We start from the raw sequence: 24,979 nt of genomic DNA, 5'->3' as shown, positions 1-24,979 counted from the left end.
ACCTTACATCTTTGCTGCCTTCAGGATCCGACTCGCTGCTAACATCCTCTGTGTTGAGGTTCTCAAAATCAGACTCGCCTACAGCAATGGGCACCCGCACGGTCAAGTTGGGATTGTTGATGAAGGACATGTGGTCCTCGTCGATGATATACTTCTCCACGCTGCTGCCAATGCCACTGGTCGTGCCGTTGCCGTTCTTCTGGAAGTCACCGTTCCGGTGGATGTCTGCACCGGTGTGGTTGGCAATGCAGTTGGCCTTCTTTTCATAGAGCTCATCCAGCGGCTTCACTTCATCGGCCTCACGCTGCTTAAAGTGGGCCTGCATGAAGGCGTGCACTTTCAGTTTGGCCCAGGCCACCCCCTTCTTGATCCGGATGACCGAGATTTGTAGGTTGTTCATTTCTCCATCGTCGTCCGTGGCTGCCAGATTGTCTGCACTGAAGGAGCTCAGAAGCAAGGCCAGAAACAGGTTCAGCACCTGTACCAGTGGCATTAGGAGAAAGGACAGTGAATGTAGACAGTATGACGTGAAGTCAGCCATTAAACTAGGATTAAAACTGGAAGCCCACAGATTCATGTGACAGGCACAAGAGTTTCTATCGTGTTTGGTTTGACAGTGCTCATGTCACTAAGTGGGCATTAAAAAAATTTTTTTTATTGAAGTATAATTAACATATAATGTTATATTAACTTCAGGTGTACAATACTCAATAATTTTACACATTGCTCAGTTCTCATCACAATAAGCATTCTCTTAATCCTCTTTATCTCTTCCACCCATCCTCCCCCTCTCCTCTGGTACACATCAGTTTGTTCTCCGTATTTAAGAGTCTGGGTTGTTGTTGTTTTGGGGTTTTTTTGGTCTCTTTTTTTCTTTGCTCATTTGTTTGTTTCTTATAGTCCACATGAGTGGAAACATGCTATTTGCTTTCTCTGACTTATTTCACTTAGCATTATACCCCCTAGGTCCAGCCATGTTGTTGCCAATGGCAAGATTTCATTCTTTTTTATGGCTGAGTAATATTCCACTGTATACAGATACACCCATCTCTTTATCCATTTATCTATGGATGGATACTTGGTGTGGTTCCATATCCTGGCTAGTATAAACAATGTTGCAATAAACATAGGGGTGCGTATGTCTTTCCTAATCAGTGTTTTTGTTTTCTTTGGGTAAACACCTGGTAACGAAATTACTGGATCATATAGTAGTTCTATTTTTAATTTTTTGGGGAACTTCCATATTGTTTTCTACCAAGTGGGAACTTTGTTTGGTTTTGGTTGTAATATACGGTTAATATGTCTTTTCTTGGTTCTCTTATAGTTTTACAAACATATATAGGTACCCACAAATATATTGCTTTTCTTACAATCAGAAAAAGCAAAAACTGTATCCATTTTGGGAAAAAAAATCTTCCCAAACAGAAAATAAAGATGGACACAGCTTATTGGGAGGATTTAAGAAGAAACAGATGCCATGTATTCACGGGCAGGGGAAGTGTTGGAAATCCACATGAAAAAAACAACTGGGCTTGGAGAGCCATGCTTTCCTACAACAAATCAAGAAAGTAGAACTGAAATACAGTTCATGTCATCTTAAGAATTAATTTCCTTTGTTTTCCTAACATTTATAAAATAAAGTAGTTTAACAAGACAGTGATTGTGACTGTTGTGTCCTGTTGTATATCTAAATGTCCAGCCAAGCTTTATTTAAATAAAGCCAGGCTTTATTTATTTATGTTTTAATAGTCTATTTTACCACATTGGACATTAAGATTAATTAATTTATTTTTATTAAGACTTACTTTACAAATTGGGAGAGGTGTTCACTTCTTGATTTACACATGGCCCTTACTTTGTCACACTTCTGAAGAAGAGCAAGCAATACATTTTAGGTGGAGATCATAGTATGGGTAGAGTGGGGGAAATGGAAACAATAAATGCTCTATATGTATGCAAATTATTTGGGCCATTTGTAGAATTATAAAGGAGTATGGTTGGTAAAATGAGGGTGAGTTGGAAGGGGCTTTGAAGGCCAGGCTGAGGAATTTGAATTTTATTTAACTGGATTCACTACTGGTCTTTGAGTAGAGGAGTAACAGATGATAGAGATTTGAGAAAATCATTCCTACCAGCTACATACAGTTAGAGCTGTCGCTTGCACGAGTTAATAAGGGTCTGGACTAGGCTACTGTAATCTCAAACCTTAGCATGCCTGAAAATCTGGGGAGAGGTTGCATGAAAAAAATACGTATTGCCTTGGCCTCACCTTTAAGGTTCTGATTCAGAAGATCTGGTATAGGGCCTGGGACCGCCTGTTTTAATGAGTGAAAATTGGGTGGCTGTGATTTTCAGACCACATTTACAGAAATACTGGATAGGTTACAGGCATGGAAAGGATGGGGAAGATCTTAGAAATACTATTAATTAAGGTGTATGAAAGGCATCAGACTGTTTACTGGGAAGGGAGAGAAGAGAGTCAGAAGAGACTTCTAGTCACAGATTCCTAAAGACTAGGTGGGCAGAAGGACTGAGCAAAGGGGAGCCTGGAAAGGTGTTACCAGAAGCAGAAGTAATGTCATGTGCTCAGGTATCTGTAGAGTAACGGGGAGAGGACGCAGAGACAAGTGAGAAGAGGAGGATGGAGAACGGATGGGAAGGCCAGGGCTGGGAAATGTGGATGCCACTATGTACCAGGAGGCAGAGCTGCATTCACTGAAGAAGTGGGAAGTCTAGCGGGAGTAGGACAAGGGAAGGGTGATCAGAAATGGAGAAAGGAAGGGATTACAGAAACATCACAGTGTCCATTTTTACAGATCATAGGAAAGAATAGGGTGGCACGGCTGGTCCAGAGGCTGGTGAGCAGGAACCCCCTCCTGGCATGCTTCTCTGGCACAAAAAGGAGGAGAACTTCTCTGGATGAGCTGACAGGGGGTCCTCTGGGTTTGCCTTCTTCCAGCCCCCCTTGCTCTAGACTGGCAAGTTGGATTGGGCCTGATCTGAAAGATAAGTACTTCTTAAACTTTAGTGTGCATGTCAATCACCGGGGGTCCAGTTAAAAATGCAGATTCTGATTTAGTAGTTCTGGGGGGAGGCCTAAGGTTCTAACATACTCTAAAGTGATCTCATTGCTGCTAGTCCTCTGACCACATTTTGAGAAACATGACGTCAAAATCTCTGTTGGTGAATATTCTACATACAGAGGCAGAAGACAGCAGGCAGACAGGTCAGAGTACAGCAAAAAAGTGATTTACCATTTATACAAGTTAGATAAAACCCTCCATCGGTTTTGATCAGTGGTTCTCAATGGAGGGCAATTTTGCCTCCTAGGGGACAGTTGGCAATGCCTGGAGACATTTCTGTTATCACAACTTAGGGAAGGTGGGGGGTGGTTACTGGCCAGTAAAAGGTAGAGGTCAGGAAAGCTGCTAAACATCCTACAACACATTTGTAGGACATTTCTACAACAAAAAATTATCTAACCCAAAGTGCCAACAGTGTCGAAGTTGAGAAGTTCTGAATTTAAATGAATTTTTCTGTAGTAAAAAGAGCATAGATTTTGTAGTACAGGATCTAATACAAGCCCTGACATTTATTAGTTGCCTGACTTCAGGAAGGTCACTTAACTTTGCTGAGGTTTGTTTCCATAGCTATGAAAAAGGGGTGACAGATTGTGGGGCTTATGACTCAGCAGGCCTCTGTAAAGAGCAGTTTCCTTTCCTTCATTTGTACCTTAGGGTTCTTGAGCCAAGAAAGAATAAAAACTAGCACAGGCATGAACACTAGTAGGACCAGGACCATTGGGCTTCTGGGTCAAGGGTATGATGTTTTGGGCAAAGAATGAGAAGTTGTACAAGTTAGTACTAACCACCAAGTTGCCAATAACCATGACCATCATGAAGACGATGAGGCACATGGCCTGGCCTGCCACTTCCATGCAGTCCCACATGGTCTCGATCCACTCCCCGCACAATACTCGAAAGACAATGAGGAAGGAATGAAAAAAGTCATTCATGTGCCAGCGAGGGAGTTCACAGTCCTGGTTGATCTTGCAGACACACTCTTTGTAGCTCTTTCCAAAGAGTTGCATCCCCACCACAGCAAAGATGAAGACAATAATGGCCAGCACCAGGGTCAGGTTGCCCAGGGCACCCACTGAATTTCCAATAATCTTGATCAGCATGTTCAGGGTGGGCCAGGATTTGGCCAATTTGAAGACTCGGAGCTAAGGGGGAAAAAATTGAAACAAAAATCAAATGATACTCAATCCATTATCTTCCGCATGGCTAAAATAAAAACATACAAAATTAGTGAGATGAGCTTAAATTTACTGAGCGACCTTGGGAAATTCCCAGGACTTTCTAACTATCTTAGACTAAAATGGGAGAATGTAAGGCACAGACAGGCAAAATGGATTAATTTCACAGTACATGAAAAACTTAAACTAGGAACCAAGATTATTGCCTCTAGCCCCCTGTATTAGTCTGAGTCAAACTGCTTTTTATGTTTTATTTTTAAATTTTAATTTTTTTTTAAGTAGGCTCCATGCCTAGTGCAAAGCCCAGCAGGGGGTTTGAACTCACGCCCCTGAGATCAAGACCTGACTGAGATCAATAGTTGGACGCTTAACCAACTAAGCCACACTGGCATCCCTCAATCCACTTTTTAAGAACCCATACATGAATATATCCTTTTGCTATTGATTTTTCCTTGACATCTCAAAGAACATATGAAGGAAAATGTTGAGTTGTAATGAAGCAAAAGATCAGGATGGCAAGGAAAGTGAAAAATAAATCATCTGTCTCTTTAAAAAAATCATGTAAAAATTCTAAGTATCTCTCTTTTTGCTTGCCAGTAAATAATCAATAGCTGATATGAAACTGTGGAATATGCTTGGTATAATTTGGAGGAAAAGCACAAAGCCCTAGTAGGTGCAGTTCCATGTATATCAAACATCTTACGAGGAGGGCCTATAGTGATATTAATTCAGAGGACAAACTTGAGTTATGAGATTTCTATATTCTGTAATAAATGATTTATAAGGTCTCAGCAAATAGTCTAGAATTATAATGCATATAATTCATTATCTAGAAATAATAATGATGAGGTCATCTTCAGATCTTATAAGTTAATGACTAACACAGGACATAATAGGAATTTTGGTAGAAGGCAACAGCACAGAGTGGAACATTTTTTTCCTATTAAAAGCTTGAGTCTTATCTGAGAGTTTAAGATTTACCAGGTGTTTCTCTGTATGAATATCTGGATCATTCATATTTTTTCCCTTCCTGACCGGTTCTTAAAATTATTAGGAATACTAGTGCTCAGGCTTCCATCTCTTACTCCTTCATCCCATCTTCCAGATAGTAAGAACGATTTTCAAAAAGTCTACTGTGGCCTGGATCCTAAGACTAGTAAAGATCCCAAGACTAGTAAACAGAGGTTCCAGAAACTTGCCAGATGGACTGAGACTGAGTGAGACCTCTGCTTTACAAATAATTCAATTTTATTCCAATTCTCTTTTTTCAACATGCTGAATATCCTGATGAAAAAAACCAAAATCCTTTCAGTTATAAGTGCTAAGGTATTTTTCCCGATGAGGAGAGAAAAACCTAAGCCAGTTCTGATGCTTTGAGTGGGATATCCCCAAAGTAACTCAAGCTTCTCAAGGGACTTAATCAGGACAGAGCTTATGCCTGTGTTTATGGGAAGCTATTTTGAGGGTATCATTAACTGTTTCAAAGTCATTTTAATAATTTTAACATTAGTTTTCTCAGGCACATTATAAAATCCTTCTCAGCTAATGTTATGGGGAAAAAAAGCCAATGTTTAACAGTTAATTTCAATATCATTTTAAAAAATACTGTTTTGTTCCTGTTTTCTGGAAGGGGTCATCATGATGGAAGAAATGAGAGACCTCTTTGAACAAGGAGAAAATCCACTTTAGCTTTACTAGCAAATTCATTAGACCTCAAAATAGCCCTTAGGAATTCTTTTTCATCTTTTAGATTAACCATTATTTTCTGAGGAACTTCCTAAAATTGACCTCTGTTGACTAACATTAAAAACTAACTTCTATATTGGGCATTTAGCAGAAAATTTTTTTCAAGATTTTAGTATCTAAGCCAATAAATTGCCAACAGAAATTGTGAGTAGAATATAGTTAAGGATTTTTTAAATCATCAAATTAACTTATGCAAAACTTTTTAGTAGCTGCAAGATAGGAAATGTAAAAAGAAATTGGAGAAATATGGAATACCAATCGGAAAGATCGCAGCACCGAAAGCCCCTCCACGTCTGCTAGACCCAGTTCCATTAAACTGAGGGAGACAATAAATCCGTCAAAAATGTTCCAACCTTCTTGGAAATAATAGTAGGGATCCATGGCTATGAGCTTCAGGAACATTTCTGCTGTGAAAATTCCAGTGAAAACCTAAAGAGGGGAAGGCAGGGGGTAAGAAAAAGAAATAAGAGAAAGAGAATGCCTTTATCATTATCTTTGGATAGAATATGTCCAAGAAGCCACAAGAGCTAGCCTTCTTAAACTGTGCATCTGAGGACATCAGCACTTAGATGTCCCATGACTACTCCACATGGGGCAGGAGAGCCTTGTTGCCTCTTGATTCAAGTACTCAGTCCCAATGTTCTCATCTTTGTTGCCAGAAACACCTAATTCACATTGCTCAAGAATGCATTTAACAAGCTATTTTAAGCAATAGGAAGACCACACAGGGACAGACTCCTTCTAAAGGGTCAGCAGCCATTTTGAATGTTTATGTTTGGGGTGTTTGCCTAAAAAAAACCAAAACCAAAAACCAAAAACACCCTCCATTCAACTGTAATTCTCTTTAAAAAATACAGCATTATTCCTGATTTGATATTATGTGTCTTTTTTTTTAGATTTTATTTATTTATTCAATAGAGACAGCAAGAAAGGGAATATACAAGCAGAGGGAGTGGGAGAGGGAGAAGTAGACTCCCCACTGAGCAGGGAGCCCAATGTGGGGCTCGATCCCAGGACCCTGGGATCATGACCTGAGCCAAAGGCAGACGCTTAACAACTGAGCCACCCAGGCCTCCCAATGTTATGTGTCTTATCGAAGGCTGACATACGCTGTCGTGTTTCTTATTTTGAGTTGTAAAAGCAACAGAACACTGCTAAAAGTGTGCAAAATACAGGAAAAAAGTATAGTCTCATCATCTCATACAACTATCATTTTTTCTATATTCCCTTTCTGGTTTTTTTCAAATGCATATATATTTTGACAGAGTTGTAAAATCATAGAGTACATAATATCTTGGGTCTTTTTACTTATCATAACTCAATCCATGTTTCTGCATAGTCTTCTGAATTCCCATTTGTATTGCTTGTATAAAATTCTACTGAGTATGTCAAGAACTTTCTTTTCTTTTTATTAAAAATATATTTATTTTAGAGAAAGAGAGAGTGTGAGCTGCGGGAGGGAGATAAAGAGAGAGAGAGAATTTCAAACAGATTCCCCACTGAGTGAGGAGTCCATCTGGGTAAGAGAATGACTTCTCCCCAGTGTCATAAGACTCCTAACTTTTCTACCTTTCAGAGCACCCCATGTCTCCCAATGCCTCCTGTATCCCACAGGACTTGGTAACATAATGTACTATAAGAAAGTAAAATCCCACAAATGCCAGGTTTGACAAGACCCTCATCCTAAGCGAACCACATAACATCAGACTCTTACTGAGTAACATCAGATTCTTACTAAATATTATGATTTTAGAGGAAGGCTTCATATGTAACGGGTTTTAAACTCATAATAAAATTATAGCTTGCAACTACCTGGTTACCAAGTTTACAAAGGAAGCAGTTTAAAGAAAACTTTGAAGATATGGTCTGAGGACAGAACTGGAAGTAGTCAAAAATATTTAGATTACAGATGCTGTTGGGAAAGAGACCCAGTTAATGTATAGGAATGATAAAACAGAACGGTGTGACAGAAATAAAAATGGATATAAGGGCTGAAAGGTTTTGTGTCTGCGTACTTTTTCACAGCCCCCCATTTTCCTAAACTGAAGATGCAGTATTCTAGAACTGAAAGAAAATAATCCCTAGAGAGATCCAATTAAGCAAAATCAAAGTTCACAGTGCCTGCTACGCATCTACACACGGAACATCACTGTGAGGGCAGCTAAGCAAATCCTGATAGCCATTTTCCCTCAGCATAAACCCAGGGAACGTTTCTCTCTACAGAAATGTCAGCCTGCTTGCTGCACACTAAGTAAAGACTGGATTTGCTGTCCCACTGGTTCTGATGGACACACAGGAAATGCTCAGTCATAAGCACTGGCTAACTGACCATGGAATATTTACACTGTGGGAACTCTGGTTCCTAAAAGAAAATCAACGATGGCAGAGTTACTGTTGCTTTTCAGTGGGATGCATGGCACCCAGATGCCGGGTAGAAATGCCTGTGACAGAGGTCAGCAACCATGTTCTTTCATCATACAGTGATTGCCATCTTTGGGGTTTGCTGGTATGAAAGAACACTTTTTTTACAAATGGAAAAGTGTAGGTTTAAGGCTATCCCTATGATGCCATTCTAATTTGCGCTGTGGTAATTTGCCTCTTGAGGAGGAGAAAAAATAAGAATGATAAGAATTATAATTATAATCACAGAATTATAAACAGCATATCAACCAACAGCTGTACATAAAAGTCAACTTGCGAGTGTCCTCAAATATTCACCTAGGAATTTATGCTCTCATGTAGCATTTCTCAAAGAAACTGGGACTGGGGTGTCAGGGCCTGAGAAGTGTGGGGAGAGGGTCCACAGGGAGGACACTGGTGTGGATGCTGGGGGTCTAGCATAGGAAGCCAGAGCCTGAAAAGGGTGAGGAGGACAATCACCCAGCAAGAGGTAACAGTGCTTTTTTTTTTTTCTTTTTTTAAAAGATTTTATTTATTTATTTGACAAGCAGAGATTACAGTAGGCAGAGAGGCAGGCAGAGAGAGAGAGGAGGAAGCAGGCTCCCTGCTGAGCAGAGAGCCCGATGCAGGGCTCGATCCCAGGACCCTGAGATCATGACCTGAGCCGAAGGCAGGGCTTAACTCACTGAGCCACCCAGGTGCCCCGTAACAGTGCTTTTTGATCAAATAAATAAACTAGAAATAGAGGCAACCAGGTTTCTTCGTCATAGGAGTTACAACTATAGAAACGGAGATACCAGAATGAACCCGGTAATGTTGGACTAGGATAAACAGCCAGCTTCATACTGAGAGGGCCCAGTCATTAACATTGCTCCAATAGATCTTGACTTCTAATTATTATTTCCACTACAACAACGAGGGCTCCTTAAGAAATGGCTGGTCCAGGCCTGAGATGGGAAAAATACAAAATTAGGCTGGACTATTCTATGATACTGGATAAAAGGTAATGAGGATATGTTGACAGGACCCAGAAACCAGCTTGAAGGAACGCCCAGTGGCCAAATCAGGAATGGTTTAAACATTTAGATGATAATGGATTATAACCCACCAGATAAAACTAAAAGCCATGAGTCTACATTGACATAAATAAATGAATAAATCCAAAGTTTAATGAAGAGAAGTAAATTAAGATAATTTCAAAACATCTTCACAAATACTTACTAATTAAAATGGAATTATAAATGGAAAAGAGTAACTTTACAGGAGAGAAGCCTGGCAGACACCTCCTTCATCAACTGACCGAGTCCCATCAATTTGGGACAAATGGAAACCATGCCATCTGGTAGGTGCAAGGAGAAGTCAGCCTCACTTTTGTGACATTCCCACCAAATGTGTAAGCTGAGTCTAGTCAGGAGGAAGCATCAGACAAACTGAACTTGAGGGAATTCTATAAAATAACTGGCCTGCAGTCTCCCCTAGTCTCAAGGTCAAGAAATTGATGTAAGACTGAGAAAGTCCGCCACGCTGAAGAAGACTGAAAAGACAGGACAACCGAATGCCACAGGAGACTGGAACAGCATCCTTTTGCTACAGAGGACATGACTGGGATTTCTGGCAGAACCTGAAGGGGCCCGAGAACGCAGTGGTTGTGAGGTGCATGGGAATTTCCTGAGTGTGGTGGCCGTACTGCGGTTTTGCATGAGAACGTACTTGTTCATTAAGCACACGTGCAGAAGGCTCAGAGGCTGTGTCAGCAGCTTACTCTCCAGAACACCATCTTAGACCGTACCTGAAACCTTTCTCCAAGATTGAGATTGCTTAAAACAAAACAAAACACCTTTTAAACTCACTATTGTGTTCAAATGGTTGCAAAAAAAGGCAAGAAAAGAATCCTTACATTTATCTCCTGAATAACACAAAAGGTGTAGAAGTCACATAGCCAAACTGGGCTTCCATTTCCTTTATGGAACATGAGGGATGGATAAAATTATCTTTAAGGTTCTTCCTCGTATTAACGTTTTTCCTTGTGGGAGGACTGAGGAGGCAGCAAACTTTACAGCAAACTATTCTCCTCTCCCACCAGAAACCTCCATCTATATATCTATGGACAAACACAGCTCAGGTCACCGTCCCAGCTGTGGGAAGTCCTTAGGTTTCCAGCTGTGAGACAGGCTGTTCCCTATTTCACAAGCTGGTCAATCTCACTCTTTTCCATCTTTTTCTCAGATTCATTCAAAGACTCGCTCTAGATGTCCAAGCCTTTGGGAGCTCTTCTCTGCTTGTTAGATGGGTTGCTGCCTGGTTCATGAATCATTTAATAAAGCCCGTTAGATTTTTTTTAAAAAATGTCCAAGTTACTGAATTACACTAATACGGTTCCTATGATTTGTAGAGTGCTTTTTACTATTCCAAAAACTTCTCTATAGGTTCTCATTTTGTCCTCCCAAATACTGATGACATGGTATTACCCTTGTTTTATAGATGCAAACATTTGTGGTTAGAAATGAGTAGCATATTTTAAGTTAGTATGTTCAAAACAGAACTCTTGATTTTGAACCTCAAACCTATTCCTTCTTTAGTCATCCTTTTTCCCTCTTAGCTACCAAACTTCCAAATCTAGGTACCATTCTTCATTTCTTTCCCTTCATGCTCACCTCGAATCTACTGGCCAGTCCAAAGTGTCCTGAAACATTCACTGTTTTCCATCCCCACTACTAATTGCATGCTTTCTTTATAATCACTTGAAAATTCTTGCCCCCAGAGTGTTTTCCCATTTTAGAACTCGGTTTTGGTTGACTTGCTTCAAAAAGTCCCTGAATATTATTAGTTGCTGACCTTCCCTTCTCTCCTCTTTCTTCTTGATGATTCTGAGCAAAGTCTTCTGAATGTTCAGAACTCTAATTTAGCTGTGACCCTAAGTCTCTACAGATTTTTAAGAAAGGGAAAAATGGTGTTATCTGCTGGTCTGGTCTGAGGGCAATTCTGCTGGTGGTAGGTGAAAAGACCTCTCAAATTCCCTTCAAAATCAAGGACTGGCTTTGCAAAAAGCAAGTAAAAGTAAAGACTTTGAGAAAAACAAAACATCTCAGGGAAAATACCACCACCTCCACCATGAACAACAACAAAATTATCAAGCTATATTTTTCATTACTTAAGTCTTGGCTAATAAGATAAAGCTCATATCTGTATCATCTTGTTGATTCTTTCAAAATGTTGCGCGGTGGCCAAGTTTCTGGTCTGCGAGTGACACAGCCCACTATCAGGTACCCTTCAGAGTCAGCAGATTTCCTGGACAGCCTACAAGAGTGTCCCATTTCAAGATGACCCATATTTTCATCAGGTGGCACACGAGCATTTATAACAAAGCAGTGAGCCTGAAGCATGTCACTAACTCCGACGTGCAGAGTAGAAAGACCACAGAATTATCTCGGATGTGTACCAGGGAACGTGATAGGCTACAAGAACTAACCAGATAAATGATCTCTCCTTTGCCATGTGTGTTTTCATAATCAAAACTCAAAATGATATTATAACACTCTAATAGTATGTTAGGGCTTAATGTAAATACTCTTTGCGTCAGACACACGTGTGTGTGTGTGTGTGTGTGTGTGTGTGTGTGTGTGTGTATACAGAGAGAGGGAGGGAGGGAGAAGGAGAACATCAGGCAGGGATCATACTCAAAAGGTAACAAACCACTAGATTTGACTTGCTCATGGTGAAACTCCCAAGGAATAACGAAGCACAGATGACCCAGAAGATTCTTTCCAACTAGATCTTTCCCATCTACCAAAATTCAATCAACTCCTGATTTTTGGACTAAAGAAATAAAACAGATCACAAATCACAACTATTTGACTTCAGAATACACTGTGCCACCTATTAAAAACAAAACAAAGCACCTCATTCTTATCTTCTAAATAATATAATAAGTTAAATATATGACTTCAGCTAACATTAAAATAAATTTGGCACAGATCAACTAACGGTAGAAACTGGATGAGAGCCCAGAAGTTGGATGGGAGGGGGAAGCCAGCCTAGAATTAAGTTTCCCACAGATAGGCCCCATATGGATAATTAAGATATGACAGTGCAGGCAAATTTATAGTTCTGTTTAATGCACTAAAAGAGCTCCCCTATTTTGTGGTGGTTGTTACTGAAGGTGAAAGGGGAAGTGATGCTGGAGTAATGCAGGAATCAATGTGAGAAACAGAATGAGAAAGAAAATCCAGAAGTCCTTGGCTCAGGTTGCTGAAAGCAACCCACTGCACCATGCCTCCCATTCTGTCACCATGGCTGGTTTTCTGCCAATAGCTCCTAAATGACGTCTTCAAAGTTCTGCAGAAAGAGGGAACAGCCAAGGGATCACAACAGTGAGCAGAAGCGGCTGGGGCTACGCCATATGTGGAAGCATTTGTCTTCCAATTAACTCTTACTTTCTTTGCAACTAAACTCCAGCTTCCAGTATCGGAAAAAAGATGTCCTACAGGCAAAACATGTTCGGATCATAAAATCCGGAGACAGTGTTCCATCTTACCAGATTTCCTACAGCCAAGACGTGCTCAAACTGTGGTGTCATGGGATGGTGCTCCATGGCCATAAATAGGGTATTCAGGACAATGCAGATGGTGATGGCCAAGTCCACAAAAGGGTCCATAACAATCAAATTCACAATCTCTTTCAGTTTTATCCAGTAGGGGTGACACTCCCAGATGAGGAAAGTATTGGCAAATTTATACCAGCACGGCGGGCACTTTCTTTGAGACTCTTCCAGCTCTGTAGTGAGTAAAGAACAAACACGGTGAGAAAACAAAGGGGGCTGCTCTTCACCCTCTGCTGGGTCATTATCACTTCCATTCAGCACAAGAAGAAAGGTGGTCCGAGTGCTGACCTTCCTGAGTGTGTAGTCACCGCCCCCCACCCTGTTTTCTTTCTCACGAAGGGAAAGAGGAAGCAGGGGCAGTCGCAGGTCAGTTCCCTGTTAACAATGATCTGGTTAGGGCGCCTGGGTGGCTCAGGGGGTTAAAGCCTCTGCTTTCGGCTCAGGTCATGATCTCAGGGTCCTGGGATCGAGGCCCGCATCGGGCTCTCTGCTCAGCAGGGAGCCTGCTTTCTCCTCTCTCTGCCTGCCTCTCTGCCTACTTGTGATCTCTGTCTGTCAAATAAATAAATAAAAATCTTAAAAAACAAACAAACAAACAAAAAAAACAATGATCTGGTTATAAACTGGGGTTTGATATGTCTGTTTTGGGAGCCCAGTGTCATGGTTAGGAGCTTGGCCTCTGGAGTCTGACTTCCCGGTCTGACTGGGTTCAGCACTCAAAACTGTGTGATCTCAGGCAAGTTGCTGGGTCCTCTATGCTTCTTTGCGTCATCTGAAATGACACTTCCTTTATAGGCTGGAGGGCTAAACGAGTCCTGTAATCCTCATGCACTGACTGAGGAGTTAGCGAGGTGGTGAAGCAGCCCAGACAGCGCCTGACACGCGGCAGGTCCTTGGTAAACGGTAAGTCTTAGATTATACATCGTATCCCTAAATCATTATCAGAGAAGCAGCTGCAAGCACAGACTCTGAAGCCAGATGTACCTGGCCGCTCAGACATTGCTGGGCAGGGGAACCCGGGCACCGTTCTTCAGTCAGAGAGAACTGAATGCGCTAAGACAGAAAGCACCTCAGAGCACCCTGGCCTACAGTAAAGGTCACAGAAGCGTCTGCTCTTAGCATTCATTCTCTGGGCAGCCCAGGCAGCGTGGGTGGCCGGCTACCCTGTGCAGGGCGTCTCTTCCGGTCCCAAAGAAGTGCAAGTCAGTGAGCTCACAACTCACAGCTGAGGTGGGCACGGGACTCCCACTCCTCTCCCTACCCCTCCTCTTTCTCATCTCCCCTCTCTTCCCTTCTTGAGACATTTTCGTCCTCCTTCCTCCCTTCCCTCCCTTGGTCTTTCTCTTCTTTCCTTTTTCTTATCTTCTTTCAGTCTGGCTCTCTCGCTTTTAGAAACAGAACTGGTTAGTTTCCAACAAGATCTTACGTGATCCCCAACACACTAAACAGATAAGCCAGGAACTGCTATAGTAGAGGCAGGAAGAGGAGCCCCAGTCTGGCGGACTTCCTTTTTCCCTGAGGCACTTCCCTAGAATCCTGGACATAGACTGAATATCACTGGACCAAGATGATCTCAGGGTCACTCACAAAACAAAGATGAAAAAGGACCCTTAGACACTAAAGCCAGAGAACCATTTAGCGGGCAAACATAACAGCCCAGGCACTAGACCACAGGCAACAAAGCCCTTCTCAAGTAAAGTATGAGTTATAATAGCCTGAATTACAAAAGTCCAAGGTCCTTGATCTCCAAGGATGTTCTTTAAGAGATGGAGATTTGAAAACCTGTCAGCATGATAATCCTTAGAGGAAAGGTCTTGGTTCCATGGGGTTGAATATAACTGCATCTATCCCACACCCCAACCCAATTCTGCTGACAAAATCAAATCATTCAAGGAATTAGAAAAAAGTTTCCCAGCGTTTCACCAAGAACAAGATGGCTGCCTTAAATTAGTCTACTTTCCCTTTTTCCAACCAGCTGGATGGTGCCCATGGTGATGGCTTTAATTTAGATGGGGTGCTTTGGTTGGGCTTTTGATTGGCTCCCTGGTTGCTAAGAAAATGGTTGCCTTGGTTTTTCAGATTTAAGGGCCACAGTAAGCGCCACGTGGGAGTCTGCGTGGGAAAGGAAGTCTGTGAAGAAAATTTGCTTTGGCTTCTTCCTCATAGAACTCCCTCCCTTCCCAAGGTAAATTTAGTTTTCTAACCAAAAAAAGAAAATGAAAAGGTTCTCTTATTTCCATAAATTCTTACAGTACATATTTGGAAATTTGGTTCCGTTCCTTTTTTTAATCTCCTCCCTTCTCCAAATGTCTATTCACTGGCACGTGGAGGTTAAAGCAGCGACTGTTCACGTCTCTGACAGTAGACACAATTGCAGTGTTGTATGGTGCACTAGGTTCTAAGTCTCTGCCAGATATTGAAGAGGGGTTTCCCTACCCTATGGGTCACCAAGAAGGTTCCTACAGGGATACTGGGGATCTTACCCACATTTTCTCAGGTAAGATCTCAGGATAATCTTTCGGGTTCCACAAACAATAAGACAACATGGAGCTTTAGGAGCTAGAAAGGATCAGTTAGGTGACAACAGATATTTATAAGGTGACTCACAACTTGATATAAACTGTTATTGACCCCACATGCCTGAAGCAGCTAAGAATTTTGTCTGAGGAAAAATATTTCCAAAGAAATATCCAAAGGTTAATGGGGTTCCCCTTACTTTGCTCCTGGACATTCTCAGAGAGGTTACTGTAGTCTCAATCTCAGGGGTGCTGGGGATTCTTTTCAGAGAGGGCCTCACAGTTCCGCCAAGATGGTGGTGTTAGTTAGACCATGAGGTTCTGAAGGCAGGGCTTCTCTCAGTTCAATTCAACTGCTTTGAAACAACTACAGTGTGAGAGGTCCTGGAAACATGCTGATGAACAAAGTCCCCACCCTCACAGAGCTTACAGCCACACCACAAGAGATACACAGCAGGTAAGTAATAGTGCTGACTGACACTTGGGGCTGGTCAGTTGAACACAAGAGTGAGTCAACAAATTGTGGCAGCCAACAGCTCTGGCCAGTCATCTCTCTGAGGCAGTTTTTGAACCTGTTTTACTTGAGAACCATCACTTCTTCATTCTTACTTTACCAACTCCCTCCTCTTCTCCCATAGCTTCACTGCTCAGAGAAGTGAGACTATAGTAGTCTGCTTACACTCTACCCCCAGTCCTCTGAACTAGCCCCAAGCTGATGGCTCTGCTGACTGAATTCTGCTGAGTTCATTGGATCCAGGTGATCATGTCTGCAATGGGATGGGGGGGGGGACACACTACGGGCAGTATTTTCTCCTTATTTACACGCTTCTGGAATTCTCCACTGTGCTCTCTAAGAGATCAGGTAAGTAGAAGCCTGCTTCTTTGGTTTGGTAATCCAAAGATTAAAATTATGTCAGAGTTTCCTAACAGAAGGTCTGAGAAGCAGGAACAATTATTTATTCAATGCTGGCTTTTCATGTTGTAGCAATCACTGAATACAGGGACCAGCAGTTAAATAGGAAAGGATCTTTCTTAATGTCCTTTAATTCCCTCTCACATTATTCAGCTCCAGCCATTCATTGTTCTTTGCTTACAGCAGTTCTGTCTCATCAGCTTTAACAAAGGGAGTGGAATACTAGGGGAGGGGATAGGGGAATGTCTGCGCAGTGAAAGGCTATGTGAACATTAGGACTTAGAAAAGGGAGAAAAAAGAGGAATGGCTTCCTACTCAGGAACACAACTATGACTGTCTCTCTCTCCCCTGAGCTGCCCCTATGTCTGTTTTTTTTATCATATATGCGCTGGTGGGTGGAGGGTAGAGAATGAGGAGGGCAGAACAGAAGAGAAAGAAGGGCACAGGGAAAAGAGGAAGGGAGAAGAAAAAGACCAAGCTACCCCTCCATTGGTTTCTACCAGCTCAGTAGAGGAATGGAAGCACCAAGGCCTTCAAAGGGAAGCCCGCAGCATGGACGCCCCCACCATTCCAAGCACGGCAAGGGTCAGTCTAACAAACATTTCTGGTGCATTTACTTTTACTATACCCTGTGCTGGGCCCCTTGAGTAATCAACTGAGTTAACTGTGGTCTTGCGTCAACAGTTCATCCATTCTGATGTCGGTGCCAGTCATAAAATATGCCTGTTGGAGGTGCAACTTTCTCTTTCTTTTGTCTTTCTCAACTTCCACAGATATCCAGAGAAATCCTGTTCTTGTCTCCAAGTGAAGAATAAAATTAGCCAAGGTTCTTAAGCTAGTGCTTCTTAGCTTGAAATTCTTATGCTCTGCAGTTATCTCAAAGTATAAACTACAAAGCTTAGAGATATTTTCTCAGACGATGACCTCGATGAAAATTAGAGGAAAACAGGAATAAATGTTCAGGCAGCTGAAACAGTTAACTCAAATTCTTCCTACTTGATACATTCTTAAGATTAGTCTAGGTATAGTTTAAAACACTGCTCACAGGTGGTAATGTAAATGTGATCTAGGGGACTCCTTTCTGAGGATTCTCCCTTTATCACAGACAACCCCACTGAATGAATGAACACACACTCTCTCTCACCTTCTCTCTCTCTCAGAGTAGAAGTGGTATTGGGCTCAAATGACTTAAAAAATAACTTGTCCCAAGGACATCAGGATAGTTTTGAATCTCCTTAGCTCAGGAACTTATTGCTGGGTTAGCCCGGGGCCTCTGAACTCTGAAGAAAAGCAATCCAAGGTCTTGAGAATATTCTGGGACAGCCTGGCTAAACCAGTGTGAATCAAAACAAGGAGATTCATGCAGAATCAAACAGCACCTCATGAGAGAAAGCCCAGTCACTGAATCTACCTCAAGAGACAGCAAGAGGAGCCTGCGGTACAGACCACAGGTGGACAGACAGCTGATACTCGCTGGGGGACTGTGGTTTCGTGGAAAACCCTGATGCTGCACAGCGTGCCAGGCTGTGTCGTGCAGGGGGGTACCCAACACCAAGCACCAGCATCGATAGCAACACTGGTGCAGGTGCACTGTGATTGCACAGTGGCTGTTCTCCCGTGGCACAGAGCGCTGAAATAAGAGGGGCTTCGGCTTACCTCTCACACATCAAACGTATTTATGGATATGTGGGGGTGTTTGATGAGAGGCAGAACTAGGTGCCTTCTAAATGCACAGTACATTAGTCCTTCAGGGAAAACCAAGAGGGTCCCAGGTAGCTAACCAGGAAAAGAGGAAGGTGTGTTGTTGGGCAGAGGGCATGGAGGGATGCCATCATTTCTTTTTCTTTTATTTTTTTTAAAAGATTTTATTTATTTATTTGACAGAGAGAGATCACAAGTAGGCAGAGAGGCAGGCAGAGAGGCAGGCAGAGAGAGAGAGAGGAGGAAGCAGGCTCCCCACTGAGCAGAGAACCCCATGCAGGGCTCGATCCCAGGATCCCGAGATCATGACCCGAGCCGAAGGCAAAGGCTTCAATCCACTGAGCCACCCAGGCGCCCCGATACCATCATTTCTTATCTTCACAGCTCCTCAGTCTATAGCCTTTATGCCTCCCCTCACCCCACTGGCTCCTCATGACCATTATGGTGTTCTTGAGATCTTCTAGCTTACTCCTGACCGTCATTTCCTTCGTAATTCTTACTTATCTGTGTATAATGCTGGTAGAAGCTCTGAAGTCCTTATTTGATTATCTGCATGCAGATTTGGGATGTTTGTTCCTAAAGCCCGTAGACTCTATTCCTAAGGTTCAGAGTTAATTTTTGCAAAACTCAGGCCAATGGACAGGGATTATATTTATCACACACACTACATTTGAGATTTTGGTGGCTTAAACCGACATCAAGGGCACATACCTTCTACTAGTGTATTTGTAACGACACTCAGTATACTGTTGATTCTGTCCTTCCGCCCATAGGAGGCCAGTTGGTCCATGGAAACTAAGAGAGATCCAGGGCCTTTCTTCTTAATTTCCACCTCAGTTGTAGCCTGGAAAAAAATAGTGAATCGGGTGAGTAAAGTCTTACAAACATTAAAGCTGGGCCTTACTGGACAGATGGTCCAGAGTGTGAGCAGAAACAGATGCTCTTCCTGATACCTTTTACTCTGCTCCTACACTCCTATTCACCTCAAAAAGTAGGAGAAAACATGACTATGGATCATCCTAGCTCTAAAAATGACAAGACCAGGTGAAGTCTGTACAAATCTACAATGAACCAAAGAATCTGGCTAGGACCCAAGCACCTCATCTGGTTAATTCATAGCATGGAACAGAAAGACAGATCTCCAGGGCCAACAACATCCAAAGCAGAACCTGAATTCTCCTGTCTCAGTCTCGTATCCATAGCATCTGGCTAGAATTGGACTACACAGTAAAATAAGTAGAATTTACCTCCATTCGACATTTCATTAAGGGCCAAGTCCCTGATCACACTGAGACACCATTGCTCTCTCAAACTGTTGCTTCCAAATATCAGACCTGGGCCCAACTGAATGTTAGCAAGCTGAAGTTCTACCCTAATTCTCCTCCAAGGCACTATAAAGAAGTATGGTAAGGGTCTCACTATTTTATATCTATGTTTATTTTGTCCTGATAAAACTTTACTTTATAAGTTAACCTGAGATATTCAAATTCCCACACAAAAAGGGCAGAAAACACCATCAGACTGTTACACAAAATATTTGTTACATGCTCTACCGTGGGAGATTACAGCACAGTGTTTCTTACTGACCCTTGCTTGTGCTCTTTGTGCCAACCTGAATATACTACGTTAGATTAACCTTCAGGCAGTGGCTTAAAAGCTAGCTTTCCAGTTACCACACCAATCACTGTAACATGTCATCCACGTAATGCTGGCTGTCCCTTCCACTGTGAAGATAAGAGGGCAGAGACAGTCACCATCTCTCAGAGCACAGGGAAGATACATGCCTGTAGGAAGCTAGAGAAGTAGGTCTGATCAGTACCAGAATGACTCTAGCTGTTTTGAAAAGTCTCTAGAGAGCTCCATCAGAAAGGCTTTCTGCCCTTAGGTATGACTAGATTTTAAGAACTTTACAGAAGAAAGTTTCTGGCGGATTATAATTTATCTTATTACAGTGTTTCATCAAACTGTTTCACTGATTCAGACATTTGGTTTACCTTAGGGTTTGGTTTTGTTTTGTCTGGCAGAGCTACAGAAGAAATGGAAAAGAAAAAGAACTGATTTCCTTGGGAATTCTTGGTTGTATTACTATACAAACACCTGAATATGTAACAATGATGAAATGACCTGTTCCTCAAGTCCAATAAGATCTATTTCTTTGATATCAAAGCCACTTTTTGGTGCAATTGCCAGCCTGGTATTCATAACACCTAATAAATCAGATTAGACGACTCCATTTTAACAATGAAAATCATCTAAAAATGAAGGCAGAAAGGTTTCACAGAGTAGATACTCTTGTTTCTGGCATTTATTCCTTCTAGATTTTTACTGAGCTGCTCTTTGTAGTACATGGTAGATAATTTTCATAATGCTGACTCCCAGGTACTGTAAGATCTGATGGACTGGTTGATTCATCAAGAAAAGATGAAACTGCATTTAAAACTGCTTTGGATCTAAGTATATCTTATCGTTTTCTGGACTTGCTGGATGTGACAAGATGTGAATTCTTCAGACTTCAATAACATTAACCTTAAAGTTAATAAAAATGTTGTCTCAAGGACATAGTCAAATCATTAGATTAATATTTAGTGGTATCTATATGAGAGCTATAATAATTTTTAGGTTGGATTTAAAAACTCCACATAAAGAAAAGTTTATTTCCAAACTTAATATTAAGATGGAAGAATTATTACTTATATCTTTCTATATAAAATTAAAATAAACTGTAGCAGGGATATGTGGAGACAACTTCTATAATGTTAAAATTGTTCCAGAGTAAGGCATGTTACAGAACATACCTTCAGTTTCAGAAAATAAAGAAATGAAAGAAGACACCAAGAAAAAGAAATTTCAAAGACCATACTTAAGGAACTTCAGAGGGTAAAAAGAGAAAGTCATTATGTCACCTTTTTACATAGGCAAGAGCATTTACCACAGATCCAAATAACTGATTCCACTGAAAAATCTTATGGTAATAATAAGATACTCAGAAAAATTCCCTTAAATTTGTAAATTAAACAAGAGACTTCTAAAAATCCATGGATCAAAAATGAAATCACAACGGAAATTAGAAAATACTTTGGGGATAATGGAAACAATACTTTACAATTTATGGGATCCAGCTAACACAGTGGTTTGAGAAAATTTTACAGTGCTAAATGCTTATATTAGAATATAAAAAGATATTCAATCAGTGCTCTGAGCTTTCACCTTGAGAAATTAGAGAAAGATCAACTTAAAGTGCAGTTAAGTAGATGAAAGGAAATAATAAAAATAAGAATGGAGATTAATTAGTAAGTGCACAAACCACAGACAATCAAAAAGGGCAAATGTTTTTTAAAAACAGATTATTTAAATTGATACTTCCCTAGCAAGACTGATCAAGAAAAAAAGAGAGAAAACGTAAATGATAATTTTCAGGAAAAGGAATGGGAACATTATTACAAATCCTGCAGGCATTATTAGGATAATAAGAATATACTGTAATTTTAAGTCGAACCATTGTAAGATGGAAATCTTCTGTGCAATATTTATATCAAAGTATAAGATAAATATGATAATAAATAAACCCCCAAATCTAAGTGGTTTAAACTAAAAAAAAAAAAAAAACCCAACTTCATGTCATTTCACCTTGTATGAAATGTACAAACTTACCAAAACACAACTTATCAAAACTGATAGAAGAAATAGAAAATCTAAATAGCTCACATTAGAAACTGCAATTGAAAAAACCTTACAATAAAGAGAAATATAGGGCCACCAGGGTAGCTCAATGGGTTAAGCCTCTGCCTCTAGCTCAGGTCATGATCTTGGGGTCCTGGGACTGAGCCCCGCATCAGGCTCTCTGCTCAGCAGGGAGCCTGCTTCCCCCCCCCCTCTCTCTGCCTTCCTCTCTGCCTACTTGTGATTTCTCTCTTTGTCAAATAAATAAATAAAATCTTTAAAAAAAAAAAAGAGAGAGAGAGAGAGAGAAATATAGGTGCAGATGGCTCTACCAGTGAATTCTATCAAGCATATACAGAAGAAATAATACCAACACCAATATTAACATCAATTCCTTCAGAAAATAGAGGAGATGGCCTACTTTTCAACCTGTTTTATAAAGTTAACACGACCTGATATTAAACCTGCCAAAAACACCACATGAAAAGACAATTAGTGGCCCATATCCCTCATGAACAATGATGTGAAATCCTTAAGAAAACATAAGCAAATATTTACAAAGATAATACATCATGACCAACAGAGTTTATATCAGGAAAGATAGTTGCACATTAGGAAAAAAGTCAATATCATTCATCTCTTTAACAGAATAAAGGAAAAAAGTGATCTGATTTTCTCACAGATGCAGAAAAAGAACATTTAATAAAATTAAACACCTCTGCATAATAAAATTTTTTAGTAAGCCAGGAATAGAATGCAGCAGCTTCAATCTGATAAAGAATATCTATGAAAATCTAAAGCTAACATTATTCTTCTTGATGAAACATTAAATCTTATTCCTCTAATAATGGAAACAAGAAAGTATGTCTGCTTTTATCATTTCTATGCAATTTTCTATCTCAAGTGCTAGCTAGTACAATAAAGCAAGAAAAATAAATAAAAGGCATAAAGGTGCAGTTGCTGTTATACACAGAAAGTATTATTGTACATGTAGAAAACCTTATGGAATCAGAAAAAAAAGACATAATAGAATCAATATGTTAATTCATCAGGATAATGAGATACAAAAAAATCTGATTCACAAAAATCAACTGCATTCCTATATTCTGGCAACAAAAAATAGTTGAAAATAAAAAATTGTAAAATTATACCTTTTTAGAACAGTATCAAAAAACACAAATACCAAGGAATAAAACTAATGAAAGATGGGTAAGATGTTCACTACAAAGTATACAACTTCGCTGAGAGAAACTTGAGAAGACTTTAATAAATGAGAACTATACCACATTCACAGATTGAAAGACTCAATATAATTAAGATGTCCATTATCTCCAAGCTGACCCATAGATTCAGTGCAATCACTATAAGAATTCTAGGCTTTTCTGAAAAAAAATGACAGAAAATGCTTCTAAAATTCATAAGGACACACAAAGGATCTAGAATAGGTAAATAATCTTTTCAAAAACATTTGATAGCAAATTAATCTCTTAAGAAATTATTTGATAATCTTTAAAATATTTTTTTGTTTGGAGGACTTACGCTATCTCATTTCAAGACTATAAAGTTACAGTAATTAAACAAGTGTAGTATTGGTATAAGCACAAAGAGACCAAAGGAACAGAAGAGAATCCAGAAACAGACCCACACATGAACATCAATTGACTTTTGACCAAGGTGCCAAGTCAATTTAATGGAGAGAGGAAAGTCTTTTTAACAAACGATACTGAAAAACTAGATATTCATCCAAGTCAACTCCTATCTAATTTCATACACACAAATTGAGTTGAATCAGAGATCTGAATATAAAACCCAGAACTGTAAAATTTACAAAAGGAAAATAACTTCACAATTTTGGGTACTGACAAAGATTACTTGGACAGGATGCAAAAAACAACAAAAAAGGAAAAATTTGATACACTGGATTTCATCAAAATTAAAAATTTATGTTTCTGATAAGGAACTTATAACATATAAAAAATAAATCAATAATGGGCAAAAGATTTAATTAAGCGACTAATAAAAGATCTGTGAAAAGCCAATAAACACACAAAAAGATGCTTATCATCATTAATCAGCAGGGAAATGCAAATTCAAAGCACAGTAAGATACAGTTAATGCCCACTAAGATGCTAAAACCAGACTAACATCACCAAATGTTGCCTAGGATGTGGAGCAACTGGAACTTTAATACACTGTTGCTTGGAGTATTAAAATAAATGGTATATGTACTTTGGAGAGCTATGTGGCAGTTTCTTATAAAGTTGAACATACCTTTACCGTATGACCCAGGAATTTCTTTCTGAGATAACTACCCAATATTGGGAAGAACCTGAATGTTCCTCAGTAGGAAAGTAGACTAACATATGAGAGTGTATTTATGCAATGAAGTACTCATCAATACTCATCAATAACAAGGAATGAACTATTGAAAGAACATCTCAAACGTGTATCAGATGTGTACACATCTCAGATGTGTATCTCAAACACATCTTGTTGAGTGAAAGAAGCCGCATAAGAAATATATATTGTATGAGTGCTTGAAAATGAAGGAAAACAAATCTATGGTGTTACATGTCAGAAGAGGTTGCTCAGAGAGGTGAGGGTATTGAGTAGGAAAGGGTATTTTCTGGGAGTCTTGTTGTACAAAGGGGTGTCGGAGACAATTCTCGGCAGGTGGGACGGCTCGTGCTCCACCGTCCTTGTACCCACATCTTTGGTAACTCTTTGGTGATGGTTACCTAAGGTTTTACTGCAATATTGATTATGCAGAATTCCTTTGAAACAGAATATGGAATACAGAGTGTGTATATAATACAAAAAAGATGTTATCTGTGGTATGGAAATAAATGAAGATCTGTCAAATGGGAAAAGCAATTTATTCTGAGCTGGATGTACAGAGTTAGACACCATCACGTGTACTTTGCCAGAGACTCAAAGGCAGGCAGAGTGGGAAAGCTTTAGAATGGAATAAGGGAGACTTCAGGTGTGCCTTGATTTCAAGCTGGCTTGCACAGGGAAGCTGTAGGTGGGCATCCTAGGTGATTGATTAGGGATGCCTATTTGGCTTTCTCTGGTGGTCCTAAGTTGAAAGCAGAAACAAAGCTTTAGAAGTCTCTTAGCAAACAAGTCCTGACCGTTTGGGGCTGACTGTTAAAGAAGTTACTGTTTAACTTACTGGACTGTCG

General features: G+C 40.3%; 1 protein-coding gene across 7 annotated transcripts in view; it reads right to left on the bottom strand.

The window, feature by feature from the left end:
- The window catches only part of SCN8A (sodium voltage-gated channel alpha subunit 8), a 177,710-nt gene that overhangs the window by 31,186 nt on the left and 121,545 nt on the right, over positions 1 to 24,979 (bottom strand). For all 7 annotated transcript variants that reach the window (XM_032348254.1, XM_032348253.1, XM_032348255.1 and 4 more), the window contains 5 exons: positions 18,846 to 18,978; positions 12,939 to 13,177; positions 6,260 to 6,433; positions 3,869 to 4,225; positions 8 to 478 (listed from right to left, as the gene is read on the bottom strand). In XM_032348254.1, the coding sequence (XP_032204145.1) occupies positions 8 to 478; positions 3,869 to 4,225; positions 6,260 to 6,433; positions 12,939 to 13,177; positions 18,846 to 18,978 (1,374 nt within the window). The remainder of the gene's footprint in view (positions 1 to 7; positions 479 to 3,868; positions 4,226 to 6,259; positions 6,434 to 12,938; positions 13,178 to 18,845; positions 18,979 to 24,979) is intronic.

Source organism: Mustela erminea, chromosome 6 (genome assembly GCF_009829155.1).
Source record: "Mustela erminea isolate mMusErm1 chromosome 6, mMusErm1.Pri, whole genome shotgun sequence".
NCBI lineage: Eukaryota > Metazoa > Chordata > Mammalia > Carnivora > Mustelidae > Mustela > Mustela erminea.
The sequence above is the reverse complement of the archived record's forward strand: the minus strand, read 5'-3'. Positions and strand labels throughout refer to the sequence as shown.